Source organism: Salmo salar, chromosome 04 (genome assembly GCF_965601325.2).
Source record: "Salmo salar chromosome 04, fSalSal1, whole genome shotgun sequence".
NCBI lineage: Eukaryota > Metazoa > Chordata > Actinopteri > Salmoniformes > Salmonidae > Salmo > Salmo salar.
Genome location: NC_138294.1, coordinates 44990491 through 45010056, shown reverse-complemented (window position 1 = coordinate 45010056; position 19566 = coordinate 44990491). Strand labels below are relative to the sequence as shown.

At 42.4% G+C, this 19566-nt stretch overlaps 1 protein-coding gene across 3 annotated transcripts in view; it reads left to right on the top strand.

Moving 5' to 3' along the window:
• The window catches only part of LOC106602987 (neurexin-2), a 326762-nt gene that overhangs the window by 56187 nt on the left and 251009 nt on the right, over positions 1-19566 (top strand). For 2 of the 3 annotated variants that reach the window (XM_014196088.3, XM_082974431.1), the window contains exon 2: positions 6637-7966. In XM_014196088.3, coding sequence (XP_014051563.1) covers positions 7246-7966 — 721 coding nt within the window. In that variant the 5' untranslated portion in view covers positions 6637-7245. Of the gene's footprint in view, positions 1-6636; positions 7967-10668; positions 11418-19566 lie in introns of those variants that run through there. The other variant, XM_014196093.3, reaches the window with a different exon arrangement.

Here is a 19566-nt window from a genome sequence, read left to right as displayed (position 1 = left end):
TGCTCCAAAGACTGTACAGGTGGATGGAAACTGACTGGCTCCAGTGTTTCTACTCAATCTTTATTCATCTCTCTGGAGAGGTCAGGATGACAAGGTCCAGTTACTGCCAGACTGGAAACTTTACTGACCCTGGTGTTCTGTGGACCTTTGAGAGAAGGTTGACTATAGGTTATTTGTGACAGACCGGCTCGCTTCGGTCTTAGCAACATTTGAAAAAGTGTTTTTTACATTGGATAAAAGTAGAGACTCAGCTAGAATATTGTATATCAAATACTACAGTTGAGGATCAATGGGAAAGTAATTCTACTTTGAAAGTTGATAAACTTGTAACCTCACTTTTGAGAAAATGGCCCTTGAATGTATTGGTACCTACTGGAGAGCTCTTCTTTGTCTACACACATTCAGCATCGTTCACACCCTCTTACGCTTTAGCCCCACCCATCTCTTTAAGGATTCACATGTGAGGCTATGTACTAAACAATCAACGATTTCAAGACTAAAGGCTGGCTTATGCTACGGGTGTGTTTGTACATTTAACCTGTTAGGGCTAGGGGGCAGTATTGACACGGCTGGATAAAAAACGTACCCGATTTAATCTGGTTACTACTCCTGCCCAGTAACTAGAATATGCAAATAATTATTGGCTTTGGATAGAAAACACTCAAAAGTTTCTAAAACTGTTTGAATGGTGTCTGTGAGTATAACAGAACTCAAATGGCAGGTCAAAACCTGAGAAGATTCTGTACAGGAAGTACCCTGTCTGACCATTTCTTGGCCTTCTTTGTCATCTCTATCCAAAACAAAGGATCTCTGCTGTTACGTGACACTTCCTACGGCTCCAATGGGCTCTCAGAAGGCGGCAAAAAGCTGAATCGTGGCTTTGCAGGCTCTGGTTGAAAAAAAAGTATCGCGTTTGGATAGTGGCTGTTTACAGTACTGTGAGACTCAGGCGCGTGCCCGCGTCGACCGAATGCTTTGTTTTCTTTCCTCTGTTTACCTAAACGCAGATTCCCGGTCGGAATATTATCGCTTTTTTACGAGAAAAATGGATTGGTTAAACAGCGGTTGACATGCTTCGAAGTACGGTAATGGAATATTTAGAATTTTTTTGTCACGAATTGCGCCATGCTCGTGACCCTTATTTACACTTCGGATAGTGTCTTGGAACGCACGAACAAAACGCCGCTATTTGGATATAACGATGGATTATTTTGGACCAAACCAACATTTGTTATTGAAGTAGCAGTCCTGGGAGTGCATTCTGACGAAGACAACAAAGGTAATCAAACTTTTGTAATAGTAAATCGGAGTTTGGTCAGGGCTAAACTTGGTCGGTGTCTAAATGGCTAGCCGTGATGGCTGGGCTATCTACTGAGAATCTTGCAAAATGTGCTTTCACCGAAAAGCTATTTTAAAATCGGACACCTCGATTGCACAAAGGAGTTCTGTATCTATAATTCTTAAAATAATTGTTATGTTTTTTGTGAACGTTTATCGTGAGTAATTTAGTAAATTCACCGGAGGTTTGCGGGGGGTATGCTAGTTCTGAACGTCACATGCTAATGTAAAAAGCTGTTTTTTGATATAAATATGAACTTGATTGAACAAAACATGCATGTATTGTATAACATAATGTACAAGGTGTGTCATCTGATGAAGATCATCAAAGGTTAGTGCTGCATTTAGCTGTCTTCTGGGTTTTTGTGACATTATATGCTAGCTTGAAAAATGGGTGTCTGATTATTTCTGTCTGGGTACTCTGCTGACATAATCTAATGTTTTGCTTTCGTTGTAAAGCCTTTTTGAAATCGGACAGTGTGGTTAGATTAACGAGAGTCTTGTCTTTAAAATGCTGTAAAATAGTCATATGTTTGAGAAATTGAAGTAATAGCATTTCTAAGGTATTTGAAAATCGCGCCACTGGATTACACTGGCTGTTGCGTAGGTGGGACGAATTCGTCCCGCCTAGCCCAGAGAGGTTAATCTGGAGTGCCAGAGTGTCTTCTGGGCATTCGTGAAAACTCAGAGCGTTGTCAGATTGTCCGTTCGTAAATTGAGAGCGTTTCGCTCTCAGAGAGTTCAGCGCGCACACTGGATGCTCTGGTCGAGGAGTAGGGTTGATCCGAGCTTTCTGACCTAATAACAGCAGTCAAGCACCCAAGCTAACTGGCTGACGTTGGCTAGCTTGCTAGCTACTTCCAGACACAAATGAGAGAATACCTCATTCTGACCCTTACTCGCCCTAGCAGAGCTGGTTAGGCGGTTTTCGGTTTTCATGACTGCAACTGTGCTGCTGGCAAAAATGTAATTATGCTTTTTTGCCGAAGTTTACTGACACCGGCCATATTCAACGGGTGCTGAGCGTTGGTAAATTCGTCAGTTATTCTGCGCTCTGGAACACTCAGACGAGAGTGCTCTGAAATCTGAGTACGTCTATCGACAGTTGTCGCAGTGACATCAAACATTCTATTGAAATAGTAACTTGCTTAGTGGAGTCTTTTTTGTTTCGACATGTAGGTAGCTAGCTAGCTAAACAATGTAGCATAATCCCAATTCATGAATCTGCAGGTAGCTAACCAATTAGGTTCAATGTTAGCTAGCTAACATTAGGCTATAACAAGCAATGCAAATGGCTCTGAGATATCAATAATATTAATTCACAGTAATAGCCCACAAGCTAACGTTGGCTAGCTAGCTAACAGTACACTTTAACACGAAATGAAAAAAAATGTCTGACAAAATTAGAAACGTGTAATATCTTAATTTTGATAGCTAGACGCTCTTACCCCTATAAATGGATGGATGCTTCTCCCTCTCTGTCACGGATGTCATGGTTGCCCTTAGTTTGAAGATGTAATCCGGAGAGGTGTTTTATACAACAGCCTTCTGTGTGTTCTCTTTTCGACTCCGTCTGCATATTTGCAATCAAACTCCAGAATCTCCTTAGCTATCTTACTCTAATTCCAGAGATTTTTCAAAACTCGGTTCTCCAGAAAGTGGAGAGCAACACTTATGGAGTTCTACTACGTGATATCTTTCAAAAAATCTGCATTAGAAAGGATGACCTTCACATACTGACCAGCTCATGTTACAGACAGAAGGTGCTACATGGCAGACCAATCCGAACTCATCTGTCGGCATGTCCAGCCCATTATCTCAGCCAATCATGGCTAACGGGAAGGTTGCTGGCTTTTTCCCTTGGCTAAACCAACTAGACTCGTAATTTAACGATTTTATTCGTATTTACAGATGGCATCCAAGTTTGTTATTAAGGCACATTAAAGTTCACATGTTCCAGAAGGCATTTTGATTTTTTTTTAAAATAAGGTTTACGTTCAAATGGCGCTCCTGTGAAATAGTGACGCGTGACATGCGCCTAGTTTCCTGAAATGAGTCGCATATACTGTAGCTGGTCTATCATGATTGGTGTACGTCCTATAATGTCTTCTGTAGATAGACTTCAAAGTAATGGTGCAACTAGTGGCCTCTTGACATTGGCATGCGTTATAGATATTGTATACAGTATATGAGTAATGGGCAATAAAGAGAATCTTTTCAGTTGTTATTCGAACACTCGTGTTTGGAATGCACAGGGTTGTGCCCAGCTGAAGTGATGCATCGTGGAGTCTGGACTGCAGCTTTCTGTCAGTTTGTTTTGGACTCTGTAAGTAGGTAAATGTGTATGACGAAAGCTGTAGTGGTGCTCTAATGTGACGGACTTTGACACAGATGCCATGAGGAGCTAGTGCCGAGGTGTGGAGCAGGTTGGGCAGCGTGTTCACAGCTGATTCCTTTGGGGCCCCACACTGACTGTCTTCAAGAGTTATGGATATTTTCATCTCTGGTATACATTATTTAGATTAGGTCTGGGGATGCCTGGATTTGCATGAGCCATGGATAGTTACCGGATTTTAATGGGCATATCTGTTATCTAAATAAGTCAATCTTATTCTTGGCGATACAACCTGGCCAAGGAGCGTTAACATTTGGATTTGGTCACTACAAGCTCTTTCTTCAAAGCTGCCTTTCTGAGTGCCCTGAAGATGGAGGCCAGTAGTAGGAGATCTCCTCCTTGCTGTGTGAATAATAAATGTGAGCATTTGAAAGATCTCATCTATAAATCATATGCCCTGCCCTTCCTGGTGGAATGCTCCAAATCCCCTCCTTCACACACTACACTGCCCCTCTGCCCCCTCAATTTTCACCAAAATATGTGAGACTGTCCTTGACGATATAGAATATGTCTAGGCACTAAAAAATACAATGCATAAGCCCCCCCCACCCCCCCCACCCCACCCCACCCCAGTTGGGCTGCAATTCCCCTAGGCTGCCTCTGAAACCTAGCCATCTCTGTTCAGTGAGTTGGAGAGCCTCAGTGCAACAGTGACATTCAGAAGTGAAGGGAAAAGGAGAGGGCTGTTCAGTACCTGCATCCCACCCCTCTGACACATCTGAGAGGAGCTCTGCCCTTTCCTACACAGCCACAGTCCCAGAGAGAGAGAAGGAGAGCGAGAGACACCTATTCACTGTATGCAGCCACTCAACACAACACAGAGTGGGTTGGCACGAAAGTGATTTGTATCCCTGCAAGGTCAATTAACATGCCCTCGCACAAAAGGTTGGTTGTGTGATATGCATTGTTAATGAGCTCAAGTTTTTAATGCTTTTATTTATAATTGTTGGTGTTTATAAAGGCCACCAGCAACTGTGGCTAAGTCTGGTCTCTCTGGTGTCTGATATATCATTAGCATTCCTGCTGCATTGCAACATGTTTTCCAGCCTGTCAGCTCACACTTCTCCTCTCAGAGAGGGAAAATTCGCCAGCTCAAAGCAGATCTGGGAAGGATGTTCTCTAGACTATGTTCTTTAGATTCAGCCCACTGTAAACTGAACCGGCTGGGCTCATCACTTCTGTTTTCTCCTCCGAACATAGCTTTCTGCTCTGCCCTGTAAGCCCCAGCTTCATCCCTGTTGTCTTGCTGGGAGGAGAGATGTTTTATTGTTCTGGTCTTCGTGCTTGGTCTCGTGTTTAGCCTGCTGTGTGGAGATGCTTCAGGCTAACAAAACGTGAATGCTGTTTTATATTGAATAACGGGGTGGATGTAAGGGCTTGTTGATGTGTTGGTTTTAGTCCATCGACTATAACCCCTATCTGCACTCACTTTGTTTATTCAGTGTGTTTAATTCTGCAATCAATTGGTTTCCGTAACCCCTGTCTTTTGATTTGGGTGTTTTACTGTGTTATTTCTCGACGAAGGCTGTCACTAAGCCTTTTATTTTTCAAGTGACAATCCAATATGCAAAAGGCCTGTGCCTTCATTGGCATCAGAGCTGTGAGATTTGTGTTCCGCAGGATACAATGCCTCCATCACAACAGGCCATAGCAATTCATCAAACAATCCGAAGGCAATTCGCTCCTTCATTCTGCAGGCATTTTCCTGGAGGCAGACGAAGACTGATTTTTGTCTGGAAAGACATGCAGTCTGTTGCATTTTCTGGTGGTTGGAGGGGGAGCGGCGAATGGCCCTGTTTTTAATCAAGATGAGTTGATTACATTTTATTAGAAGGAGCAGCAAGGGAAACTTGGAACTACAGCACCACACTGGCTCTTTGACTATAATTGTGTTAATTGAAAGTGGGTACTTTTAAATTATATTTATTGTCTACTGTTGTTCTCACCAAATGTTTTCATGTTGATGTTGAACTGTTCCCTTTCCTCTCAGCTTTTCATCCACTCCTTACCAGATAACTGACAGGCCCTGATAATTATTCTTAATTGAAAGGTGTCCCTCCCCCTTATGCAAGATGATTGCTGTTAGATGTCATATTCAAGGACACGGAATCACTTTAGAAGATCACCGGAAAGTGACAAAGTGCAACAGCAGGGCCATCCTGATAAAGAGAGGACTGTACAATTCAACTTTTTGTGTTGTGAGACTTTGACACAGTGTTTCCTGGTTACTTTTAAACGGATTACCTTTTTGAAAAAGGTCACAGTACTTTACAATGGTAATCTTGCTAAAAAAGACATTTTCCTGTTTAATTAGATGCCCAACATGAACACAGCAATCTGCTCTCTCTCTCTCTCTCTCTCTCTCTCTCTCTCTCCTCTCTCCTCTCTCTCTAGCTCTCTAGCTCTGCATCTTCGTCTCTCTCACTCTGTCAGTATACTATCTGCAGTGCTTTCAACGAAGCTCCCGAACCCTATTGACGTGATTGAAAAGGCCTGAGTCTCTTCCAAGCCTCCATTGGTCTCTAAGTAAAATCATATTTCCTCCCCTGCCTCTCTGGGTTCTCTGCTGTGTCGCCGGGGGGACTAATAAATAAAGCAATGCTAAAGGATTTTTCTTTCTTTCTCTCGCTCTCTTCCTCCTTTCTTTTTCCTGTGCCATATTTAATTATTTGTTTTATGTCATTATTTAATTATGATTTATGTAACTACAGAAGATGAAAACATACAATGTTTTAGTTATTATAGAATGTTAAAGCTTACATTTTTGGAACCTATTATGGTACGTCATTATTTTGTTATGTGGGTTACATAGCTTCAGTAGCTCCAGCGGCTGGAGTTTTCATATGATGCTGTCAGTTATCTTTCATTCCTCTCCTAACATATTCTTCTTGTGTGTATTCCAGAGCAGTGGGACAATAAGGAAGATGGGGCCTGCACCTGTTTCTGCTTGGCTCTGTGCCTAGCTAACTCCTGGAGACCAGACTGGACTGGACTGCTGCTGGAAGGAGACGAGGGTATTTGGTTGATAAGGAAGGGGAAGAGGAACAGAGAGCCTTGAATTAGTTTGGTTGTTTGTCCTGTTTGTGACCCATCGCCCAAACCTGCTCACTTCAACATTCTGCAGCAATCCCCCTCCTCACTTGGTTTTGTAAATGTGCTAGTTCCTAGACTCCTAAACATAGGCAACAGTATGTTCTACTTCCTAGACTCCTAAACATATGGATTCTACCATGTTTCCAGAACATTTTCTGTAGCCTGTTCTCTGGAGAATAACTGACACAATTCCACATTCTGGGAATTTATTCCCTGTTTTTATTCAACTCAATGGAGAGGCTAAGAAGATAATCAGAACAGAGAGGCAAAGCTGAGGAGACATTGGAATCATATTATTTCTGTAAACTTTAGGGAAAACACAACAACAGTGTAGACTGGAGATCATTTCTGCCTCTCTCAGCAGTGGTGGATTAAAAGCAACAAGACCTAGTTGGAGGGATTAGGGCCAGAAGTGGAAGATGATAAGTAGCAAGGCGCTATGTGAAGGCCGGGCCGTGTGGCCCCTGGTATTGACAGGGCTGTTGTTGACAGTCATGGCCACGGCCTTGGAGTACGAGGGAGTCCCTGGCCAGTGGACGCGGTACGGCCGCTGGGAGGCCAAGGTCACAGGCGAGCTGAGCTTCACTCTGAAGACCAACATCAGCAAGGCCCTGGTGCTCTACCTGGACGACGGAGGGAACTGTGACTTCCTTGAGCTGCTGATCACAGACGGCCGGCTACATCTGCGCTTCACCATCCACTGCGCGGAGCCTGCCTCCCTGCACACGGAGACCCACGTCAACGACCAGCGCTGGCACCGCGTGCTTCTCACCCGCAACTATAGAGCGACCACCCTGGTGGTGGACAACGAGGAGAAGGTGGCCGAGGTCAAGTCCAAGAGGAGTGAGATGGTGGTGGCCAGTGACCTTTACGTAGGCGGCATCTCGCCAGACGTGCGCCTATCTGCCCTCACGTCCAGCACCGTCAAATATGAGCCACCCTTCCAGGGCCTGATCGCCAACCTGAAGCTGGGGGAGAACCTCCCAGTGCTCCTGGATGGCCAAAGTGTTCAGAATGATTTGGAATACCTGTGTATTAAACAGAACCCCTGCAGCAACAGAGGCCTCTGCTCCATCCACCAGGGAGAGGTCCTCTGTGACTGCACCAACACTGGCTACAAGGGAAACTACTGCCACGAAGGTGAGCCAAATACTCAATGAGCTGAATTTGTTCATGGAAAGGGCCTGTTTTTCCATTTGAATGCCTTAGCAGTGAAACCGATTGCTTTGTGAAGTTTAAATGATGGTTTTTGAGGGATTCCTTTAGGATTTACTTGTAATTCTGAGCCATTATCTGAACAGACATTCATTTTCCTTAATTATTCGGGGGAGAGTTGTGCTGATCTACATTTTAGCACAGCTTGACGTGCTGTCTCTGAATGCTTAGGGGGTTTGGCTGAGATTGTTGGATAGCCTGTTGATTATGATTACATTTTCTCCGAGTTTAGTTAGGCCCACGTAACTCACTTGTGGATGGCTGTTTCATGGCTAAAGGGAAATAAGCCACTCTTGTTCCACTCACACATACTGTAGCAACATTAAGCTAGTAAATGTCAGTTTTCATAGAGGAAATGTAAATGTTTTACTGTATGTTGATTTGGTTTCTGTGTTTTATCCTGGCTTTACCATTCATAATTATAAAAGCATTCTGTTACCTGATACTTAACCGCTTCCTTAAAATGCGAAACCTGGGGAAGTTCCATGGCAAAAATCATCAAATGCCTTGCTTGGGTGGTGGAGCTCCAAAGGTGTTCGCCAGATTAGTGCCGTAGGAGCAACAGTGCGTGAGGACAAAATATGTCACCAAAACAACCTCTGGTGGCAAAATGTTTTAGAATGTTTGCAGCATGCTGGTTTTCACAGTATTTTACTGTTATTTCGTGATGAGCTAAAGCTGCAGTATGAGGGGAGTAGAGGCTTATAAAATCTGTGATACGGAGAACGCGGATGGAATCACGGAATCCAGACAATAAAACAGAATTCAACAACGTATTCAGCTTAGTAGGGAATCAACTAAATTTATTGAAAAAAGAATAATTCTTTGCCCAACTTTATCATAAGACATGAACAGAATGCATTAGTGATTCGTATTTTCTGCAACTTTCTGAAGAGGCAACAAGAATTCTCCATGTGTGTGTGCGTTGTGCGCAGCTACCATTTTGTGTAGCCGTTAGCAGGGATGCTAAAGAAAAATCTTCCGGTAGATGGAAAGGCTTTCCCAAAAACCTCAATTATTTGCATCAATCTAGTGGGTATTTGTTTTGCAAACTGTACTATTAAATGTACGTTTTAGTCATTTAGCAGATCGACTTACATGTGCGGTACAAAAACACCCTAGGTGCACACTGGAATTAAAGGGTAACTACACCCAAACTCTAAGTGTCTAAAATGTTGTAGTCTCCTGATTTAGTTAGAACATCCAATTTAGTTGTTTTTCTATTTTAAAAAAGTGTGCATTTGAGAGTGAAACCCTGAAAAAAATGGGAGAACAGAAACCTGGAAAACAAAACGGAGAAAACAAAAATTGGCAAAATATTATAAGGCTCTAGGGGAGAAATGGTCTACAATGCTGGCCATAACAATATTTTACATTTTGACGTTTCTGAAGTGATATGTGGCAGTAAAGGCTTGCATGAGAGACAATAAGTAACTAGCCACAATGAGGTTTGTTTTGAGAAAAGTCAGCTTCTCTTGTAAGCTACCTAGATATAACTAGCTAGCTAAAGCTAGTTCAATTTCAAAGCCAACAAAATGCTAATAAAAACAGCATATTATTCACCTAAAAGGATAGCTGTGTTAGCCCAGTCGCTAGCTTATCCAGGGTCAGTTATACATAGAGCAACCGTGTACTGTCTATGTGTGGGAACAACTGCAACCTTTTTGCAAGCAACATTGCTAAAATGAATGAAATAAAATAAAATGTTACCTGTAATGCTCATCTCCTGTAGCCTAATTATCATCTCCTTATCTGCATACTGTACCTAAATTACAAGGGTTGGATTTGTTCTAAACCATTTTATGTCATCACTTAAAAGGTGTGTACAAAATCTGGTATATGGTTTGTCTCATACAGTGCCTTCAGAAAGTATTCATGCCCATTGACTTATTCCATATTTTCTTGTTACACCCTGAATTCAAAATGGATTCAACAGAAAAAATCTTACCCATGTTTTTAGACATTTTTGCAAATGTATTGAAAACGAAATACAGAAATATCTAATGTACATACAGTGGTTGCTCCACTAAAAGTTTTGCGATTATGCTGCGATACTTAGAGGTACTTTGTGGTTTAGTACAGTACCCTTGTCACATCCGTCGTAATAAATATCGGACCAAGGTGCAGCGCGATATGTTTTCCACATGTTTAATATTAGAAACGCACGAAACGAACCGTAACTAAGAAGTGCTACGTGCACTAACTCAAAACAATATCCCACAAACACAGGAGGGAAAAATGCTACCTAAATATGATCCCCAATTAGAGACAACGATTCCCAGCTGCCTCTAATTGGGAATCATACAAATCACCAACAAATAGAAATAATAAACTAGAACCCCACATAGAAAATATAAACTAGACCAGGGGTCACCAACACGGTGCCCGCGGGCACCAGGTCGCCCCCAGGGACCACATGAGTCACCCGCAGGCCTGGTCTAAAAATAGCACAACTCACTAGTGAGCTGCGTCTGAAATGTAATTGTATTCTGTTGCTATTCTTTTAAATCACACTTGCATTTATATATATTTAAAAATGACTGTCTTAAAAATATTTTCATTATACATGAGTTTAGGTGAACTCTGACCTACTCCAGTTCAAAGGTCAGTATTGTGCGCTTGAAAAAAACGGTGCTCGTGGAGAGTAAGCTAGCGGGCGCAGCGAAGATGGTAGCTGAATGCAGTTTCTGGCGAAGTGCAGCTGGTTTAGCATCCAGTGCGACGAGTCTGTGGACAGCAGCAGTATAGCGCAGCTGTTTCGTTTTTATCCGGATGGTGTTTGAAGATTTCTCCACAAGAGAAGAACTCCTGGCACTACTGCCCTTAAAGACAACTATGAGGGGAGTTGACATTTATAACACGGTGAAGGAGTTTTTCGTGCAGAAAAAGGTACCATTGGAAAAGCTGGTAGCGGTGACTACAGACGGGGCTCCTGCTATGATCAGCCGACATACAGGTTTCATCGCTCACTGTAAAAGTGACCCAGACTTCCCAAAATGTATGCGTTACCACTGCATCATTCACCAGCAGGCGTTATGTGCAAAAGTGATCGGCTTTGAGCACGTGATGACTCCCGTTGTAAAAATCATAAACAACATCCGCTCCAAAGCAAAACAGCACAGGATTTTCAAGGTGCTATTGGAGGAGATGTCAGCTGAATATGGTGACCTGCTGCTACACACAGAAATCCGATGGCTCAGCAGAGGACGAGTTTTACTTCGTTTTTTGTCACTTTTGGGTGAAATCAAAGAGTTCAAGCAGTCCAAAGGCGAAGACGTCTCACTGCTAGAGGACACAGAGTGGACACTTGACCTTGCATTTTTGACGGACATTACTGGGAAACTAAACGACTTGAACTGCAAGCTGCAAGGCAAAGGTAAGACTGTTGTTGATCTGATAAGTGCTTTAAATGCATTTAAAGCCAAGATGAACATTTTCTCTGTGGATTTACAGAAAAAAAAAGTGCTGCACTTTCCTTCTGTGCAGTCGGTGCTGAAAGACGATGCTTCTGCATCTGAGACATTTGACAAAGTTGCAGAAAAGTACTGTGAAGTCATAAACAGACTTAGGCAAGCAAGAGTTTGAGAATAGGTTTTGTGACCTTCATCAGCTTGAGCCATGTGTGTCGTTCATTTCCAATCCTTTCATGAATGTGGACACAACATTCTTTGCTGAGCAACTAAGTGCAACATTCAACTTGGATGCTGGACAGGTGGAGATTGAAATCATAACATTGCAAAATGACCTCCACCTCAAAGCCTACCAGGCTGCACCAAACTTTTGGTGCCTTGTTGACACAGAGAAGTACAGTGGAGTATGCACAGCAGCTATGAAGGTTGCTAGCCTGTTTGGTTGAACCAATCTCTGTGAATCAGCGTTTTCTGACATGAACTTCATCAAGAACAAACACAGAACACGCCTCACTGATACACATCTGAACGACTCACTCACAATTGCAGTGTCAAGTTACACACCAGATTACAATACACTGGTGAACAGCATGCAATGCCAGTCTTCCCACTAACAAAGAAACAGATACCAGATGTTGTCAGTGGCAACATGGCAGTTGCCATGGCGAAGTTGAATTAAAATATTTAAGAATTGTTTTCAATTTAAAAGTGTGTTAAAAAATGCAGCAGATTTCGTCATTAGTTCAAAATGTGACAAGATTTATTTAAAAATAAGTAGATTTTTCTAACATTACATAATTGATAACTTTTTGAAACAGTGCAACATAGTTCATGATTTGTTAAAAGGGTTTGTCAGTGGCTAGTGAAAATGGGACATTTTTCCTATGAAATGTAGTGATGTAAGTGATCATCTGAAAATTTAACAATTACTGAGATTAAAGTGCTGGATATTGATATCTGTTTCCCACCTTATTGTCATTGTTGATAATTATTGTGAGAAATGATTAACGTGATCAGTGTCTTCACATAGATAAGTATCATTAATCATTATTAATAACGTATATCTAAAGGCAAACTGAGCAAATTTGTTATTTTAGAAGAGCGTATCAAACTGGTAGCCCTTCAGTACCCATGTAGCTCTGTTTCAAAAAGGTTGGTGACCCCTGAACTAGACTAACCCCCCCCCCCCCCCCAGTCACGCCCTGACCTACTCCACCATAGAAAATAAGGACTCTCTATGGTCAGGACATGACAACCCTGCGTCACACCTTCATTACTCCAGACCAGCGCAAGGGGGAGAGAGAGCACTGACTATGCTTTTGGGTCCTACTGTGTCTCTGACAATGAATGGGCGACATAAACCTAAATAGAAACTGATAATTGTGCACGACTTCAGTATTACTTACTTAAACTGTTGTTACACTAAGGTTTTTATTATTTTATTTTGTTATTGTTATTTTGCTCTTACTGTAGTACTGTAGCCCACTCCTGACCAGTCACGTTGTACAGCGCCTGAGTGGCACAACGGTCTAAGACACTGCATAGCAGTCAAGCTGTGTTGCTACAGATGCTGGTTCAATACCCGTGCCGGCGTAAACTGGGAGACCCATGAGAGGACTGTAGATTTATGGTTTCTCTCCCTCTAAAAACAGAAATAAATCATTCTAAATAACAAATTAGTAACAATGTCTCACCCCTTTTTCTCGCTCATTTTACGTTATTTGAAAACAAAATAATCTCAAATGTTATTTTTTAAACAGTGATTATTATTAATTTCGAATTATATAAAAGCCCCTTGGGTATTCTCACAGATATATTATTAACCCTGTTATTAGCAGGACAATATTTACATTTACATTTAAGTCATTTAGCAGACGCTCTTATCCAGAGCGACTTACAAAATGGTGCATTCACCTTATGATATCCAGTGGAACAACCACTTTACAATAGTGCATCTAAATCTTTTAAGGGGGGGGGGGGGTTAGAAGGATTACTTTATCCTATCCTAGGTATTCCTTAAAGAGGTGGGGTTTCAGGTGTCTCCGGAAGGTGGTGATTGACTCCGCTGTCCTGGCGTCGTGAGGGAGCTTGTTCCACCATTGGGGTGCCAGAGCAGCGAACAGTTTTGACTGGGCTGAGCAGGAACTGTGCTTCCTCAGAGGTAGGGGGGCCAGCAGGCCAGTGGTGGATGAACGCAGTGCCCTTGTTTGGGTGTAGTGCCTGATCAGAGCCTGAAGGTATGGAGGTGCCGTTCCCTTCACAGCTCCGTAGGCAATCACCATGGTCTTGTAGCGGATGCGAGCTTCAACTGGAAGCCAGTGGAGAGAGCGGAGGAGCGGGGTGACGTGAGAGAACTTGGGAAGGTTGAACACCAGACGGGCTGCGGCGTTCTAATATATATATATATATTAGAATATATATATATATAACCTATATATATATATATATATATAACCAATATATATTGGTCATGGCTCCTGAGTGGAGCACAATGGGATTTCCTTGCGGTTCTCCAGCTGTATCCACTGAAAGCGTGCAAGGTTCAAGGCACGAGGGCAGGGGGCACGGGATGAGATGGCACAGAAGATGGACCTAGCCCATGGAGAAGGGGGGGGGGGGGTGGACCCGCCACACTGGGTAGCACAGAGCAACACTTTAAGGGGCATTGAACTAATAATGGCGCTGACTAGGGAAATGTTCCCACTGTTCTTAGTGCCAGTCTGCACTTTCAAACTAAAACAATGTAACTAATAATGGCATCTTTATGCTTTCGTTAATAAAATAATAATAAAAATACTCTTTCAAAATGCCGATGTTTGTTTATTTAGTTATGGATCCATAACGAATTACTATGGGAATAAATATCACTGAATCACAGATATTGGAACAAAGTTGCTTACTGGAAAATACTATTTAAAGCACACACGGGCACGTTGTACAGTGCCATTATGGCTATTAGCAGGTAGCTGGACAATAGACTTGCCTAGAAGGAGGGTAGGGAGAGAATTCTATCGTCAAATGTATTTCTTAGTTAGGTTGGCTGTATCACAACCGGCCGTGATTGGTTGCAATTTCAGTTTAATCCACCAGAAAAGACAAAACAAATAATATAACAAAATGTATTATTATGTATCATATCCGACCGTGATTGGGAGTTCCATAGGGCGGCGCACAATTGGCCCAGCATTTTTCTCCCTCTAAAAACAGAAATGCATTTTTTTGTCCTTTACAAATATTATTTTGGCCTTTTATTCAGATTACAATCGCTCACTTTCGTTTTTTTTTTTAAACAAAAGAACCTCCGAAATATCGTTATATATTATCAAGTTGATGGCACAGTCATATAGCGGCACCTACATAAAGCCGTGTGACTCACTCATTCATGGCTTTGGATCAAAATAAATAAGTACAAACATTCTTTCTGATAGTCTTTTAATAAAGAAATGTTTTGGTTATCCTGACCTGGACACCATGTACAGTATTATAATAGCCCATTATGGGCTATTAGCAGGACAATATACCTTTACCAACACCTCTCTGTATTTTGATACTTTGTGGATGGGGCCTCCCCAGTGGCGCAGCTGTCTAAGTCACTGCATCGCAATGCACAATGCGTTGCTACAGATACCCGTGCCGGCCACCACCGGGAGACCCATGAGGCGGCTTTTGGTTTCAATTTAGAATCCTCCAATCCTCTATATTTAATTATTGCCGGAGAGTCACGTCATTTTTTGATATACTGTAGGCCTACCATAGGCGACATGAGTCTCACTAGTGTTGAGTAGGGTGCTGTAGGTCTTATTTATTTAAAGAGCATATTGAAGTTAGAAGTCATATTGAAGTTAGTTTGAAGCAATAGCCTACAACTATTTTAGCACCGTTTCACTCTGCTCTGAGACAAACATGGGGAACTCTGGTCTCCCGCGTGCCCGCTGAACACAGGGATTCTTTAGCTAAATAGCCCAGTACTGTAGCCTACTGTCACGTTGTACAGTGCCATATTTTCCGTTCCATCCTAACGGAAATCCAGAGAGTTTTTCGTTTTTCTTGGAATATAATCACCATAATATGAATCAAATTAATTAAGCAACATTTCTTAAAATCAGTCCCATATACTAATGTTAAAAAAAGGTTTTAAATTCTCTAGTACAACCACTATTGAAGGCTATCAAATGCTTCTCAAAGATGTCCTCTGGTGGTCAAACTAGCACTAACTAGCATTAATGGTACCAGTGGTTGACACTTAAATAACGTGCCATAGAATTCTGCAGCACACCACGCAAGCTGTGCTGCAGTACGCTGCAACTTTTAAAGGACAAACCACTAAGCATTCACACCCCTGAGTCAATACATGTTAGAATCACATTTGGCAGTGATTACAGCTGTGAGTCTTTCTGGGTAAGTCTCTAAAAGCTTTCCACACATGGATTGTACAATATTTGCACATTACTCTTTAAAAAAGTATTCAAGCTCTGTCAAGTTGGTTGTTGATCATTGCAACACAGCCATTTTCAAACCTTGACAGATTTTCAAGCTGATTTTAAGTCAAACTGTAACTATTTTAAATGTAACTAGGCCATTCAGAAACATTCACTGTCTTCTTGGTAAGCAACTCCAGTGTATAATTGGCCTTATGTTTTAGGTTATAGTCCTGCTGAAAGGTGAATTTGTCTCCCAGTGTTTGTTGGAAAGCAGACTGAACCAGGTTTTCCTCTATAATTTAGTTTGTGCTTAGCTCTATTCCATTTATTTTTATCCTAAAAGCCTCCCTAGTCCTTGCTGATGACAAACATACCCATAACATGATGCAGCCACCACCATGCTTGCGAATATGAACAGTGGTGCTAAGTGATGTGTTCTGTTGGATTTGCCCCAAACATAACGCTTTATATTCAGGATATAAAGCGTTAACTTCTTTGCCACTTTTTTGGCAGTTTTACTTTAGTGCCTTATTGCAAACAGGATGCATGTTTTTGAAATATTTTTTATTCTGTACAGGCGTCCTTCTTTTCACTCTGTAGTTTGGCCTCATGGTGTAATCCCTGAGCGGTTTCCTTCCTGTACGGTAACTGAGTTATGTATCTTTGTAGTGACTGGGTGGATTGATACACCATCCATGCTCAAAGGGATATTCAATGTTTGTTTGTTTTTTTACCCATCTACCAATAGGTGCCCTTCTTCGTGAGGCATTGGAAAACCTCCCTGGTCTTTGTGCTTGAATCTGTGTTTGAAATTCTGCTCGACTGAGGGACCTTACAATTATCTGTATGTGTGGGGTACAGAGATTAGGTAGTCATTCAAAAATCATATTAAACACTATTATTGCACGAGTCCATGAAACCTATTATGCGACTTGTTAAGCAACTAATTTAGGTTTGCCATAACCAAGGGGTTGAATACTTATCGACTCAAGACATTTCAGCTTTTCATTTTTAATTATACTGAAAAAAATATAAACGCAACATGTAAAGTGTTGATTTCATGAGCTGAAATAAAAGATTGCAGTATTTTTCCATATGCACCAAAAGCTTATTTCTCTCAACTTTTGTGCACAAATTTCTTTACATCCATGTTATTGAACATTTCTCCTTTGTCAAGATAATCCATCCACCTGACAGGTGTGGCATATCAAGAAGCTGATTAAACATCATGATCATTACACAGGTGCACTTTGTGCTGGGTACAATTCAAGGCCACTCTAAAATGTGCTGTTTTTTTTTGTCACACAACACAATGCCACAGATGTCTCAAGTTTTGAGGGAACGTGCAATTGGCATGCTGACTGCAGGAATGTCCACCAAAGCTGTTGCCAGATAATTTAATGTTAATTTCTCAACCATAAGCTGCCTCCAAGGTCGTTTTAGAGACACAACCGCAGACCATGTGTAACCACGCCAGCCCAGGACCTCCCCATCCGTCTTCTTCACCTGCTGGATTGTCTGAGACCAGCCACGCAGACAGTTGATGAAACTGAGTATTTATGTCTCTTACAGCCCTTTTGTGGGGAAAACTCATTCTGATTGGCTGGGCCTGGCTCCCCAGTGGGTGGGCCTGGCCTAATGAATGTATTTAAATTGACTGATTTCCTTATATGAACTGTAACTCAGTAAAGTCAGTGAAATTGTTGCATGTTGATTTTTTTTTCTTCATTTTTTTCAGTATAATTTTTTTTCAATCCCTAAAAACATAATTCCATTTTGACATTATGGGGTATTGTGTGTAGGCCAGTGACCCAAAATCTCAATTTAATTCATTTTAAATTAAGGTTGTGGAAAAAGTCAAGGGGTATATGAACTTTCTGAATGCACTGAAAACATCGTATATTGGTATCATTTTAAATTGAAAATACACTGCTCAAAAAAATTAAGGGAACACTTAAACAACACAATGTAACTCCAAGTCAATCACACTTCTGTTAAATCAAACTGTCCACTTAGGAAGCAACACTGATTGACAATAAATGTCACATGCTGTTGTGCAAATGGAATAGACAACAGGTGGAAATTATAGGCAATTAGCAAGACACCCCCAATAAAGGAGTGGTTCTGCAGGTGGGGACCACAGACCACTTCTCAGTTCCTATGCTTCCTGGCTGATGTTTTGGTCACTTTTGAATGCCGGCGGTGCTTTCACACTAGTGGTAGCATGAGACGGAGTCTACAACCCACACAAGTGGCTCAGGTAGTGCAGCTCATCCAGGATGGCACATCAATGCGAGCTGTGGCAAGAAGGTTTGCTGTGTCTGTCAGCGTAGTGTCCAGAGCATGGAGGCGCTACCAGGAGACAGGCCAGTACATCAGGAGACGTGGAGGAGGTCGTAGGAGGGCAATGACCCAGCAGCAGGACCGCTACCTCCGCCTTTGTGCAAGGAGGAGCAGGAGGAGCACTGCCAGAGCCCTGCAAAATGACCTCCAGCAGGCCACAAATGTGCATGTGTCTGCGCAAACGGTCAGAAACAGACTCCATGAGGGTGGTATGAAGGCCCGACGTCCACAGGTGGGGGTTGTGCATACAGCCCAACACCGTGCAGGACGTTTGGCATTTGCCAGAGAACACCAAGATTGGCAAATTCGCCACTGGCGCCCTGTGCTCTTCACAGATGAAAGCAGGTTCACACTGAGCACGTGACAGACGTGACAGAGTCTGGAGACGCCGTGGAGAACATTCTGCTGCCTGCAACATCCTCCAGCATGACCGGTTTGGCAGTGGGTCAGTCATGGTGTGTGGTGGCATTTCCTTGAGGGGCCGCACAGCCCTCCATGTGCTCGCCAGAGGTAGCCTGACTGCCATTAGGTACCGAGATGAGATCCTCAGACCCCTTGTGAGACCATATGCTGGTGCGGTTGGCCCTGGGTTCCTCCTAATGCAAGACAATGCTAGACCTCATGTGGCTGGAGTGTGTCAGCAGTTCCTGCAAGAGGAAGGCATTGATGCTATGGACTGGCCCGCCCGTTCCCCAGACCTGAATCCAATTGAGCACATCTGGGACATCATGTCTCGCTCCATCCGCCAACGCCACGTTGCACCACAGACTGTCCAGGAGTTGGCAGATGCTTTAGTCCAGGTCTGGGAGGAGATCCCTCAGGAGACCATCCGCCACCTCATCAGGAGCATGCCCAGGCGTTGTAGGGACGTCATACAGGCACGTGGAGGCCACACACACTACTGAGCCTCATTTTGACTTGTTTTAAGGACATTACATCAAAGTTGGATCAGCCTGTAGTGTGGTTTTCCACTTTAATTTTGAGTGTGACTCCAAATCCAGACCTCCATGGGTTGATAAATTGGATTTCCATTGATTCATTTTGTGTGATTTTGTTGTCAGCACATTCAACTATGTAAAGAAAAAAGTATTTAATAAGATTATTTCTTTCATTCAGATCTAGGATGTGTTGTTTAAGTGTTCCCTTTATTTTTTGAGCAGTATATATAGCTCAACATGTAAACAACAGATTCCCATAAGGCCAGTAATGCTGTATGGCGATGCATATGCCTCATGATAAGCTTGCCAAATGGATTTACATAGCTGATATACTGAGAGAGAGTGACAATCAAATAAAACATTTTACAAAAAGGAAATGTTAATTTGAGAATACAACACAGACGGAACCCCGT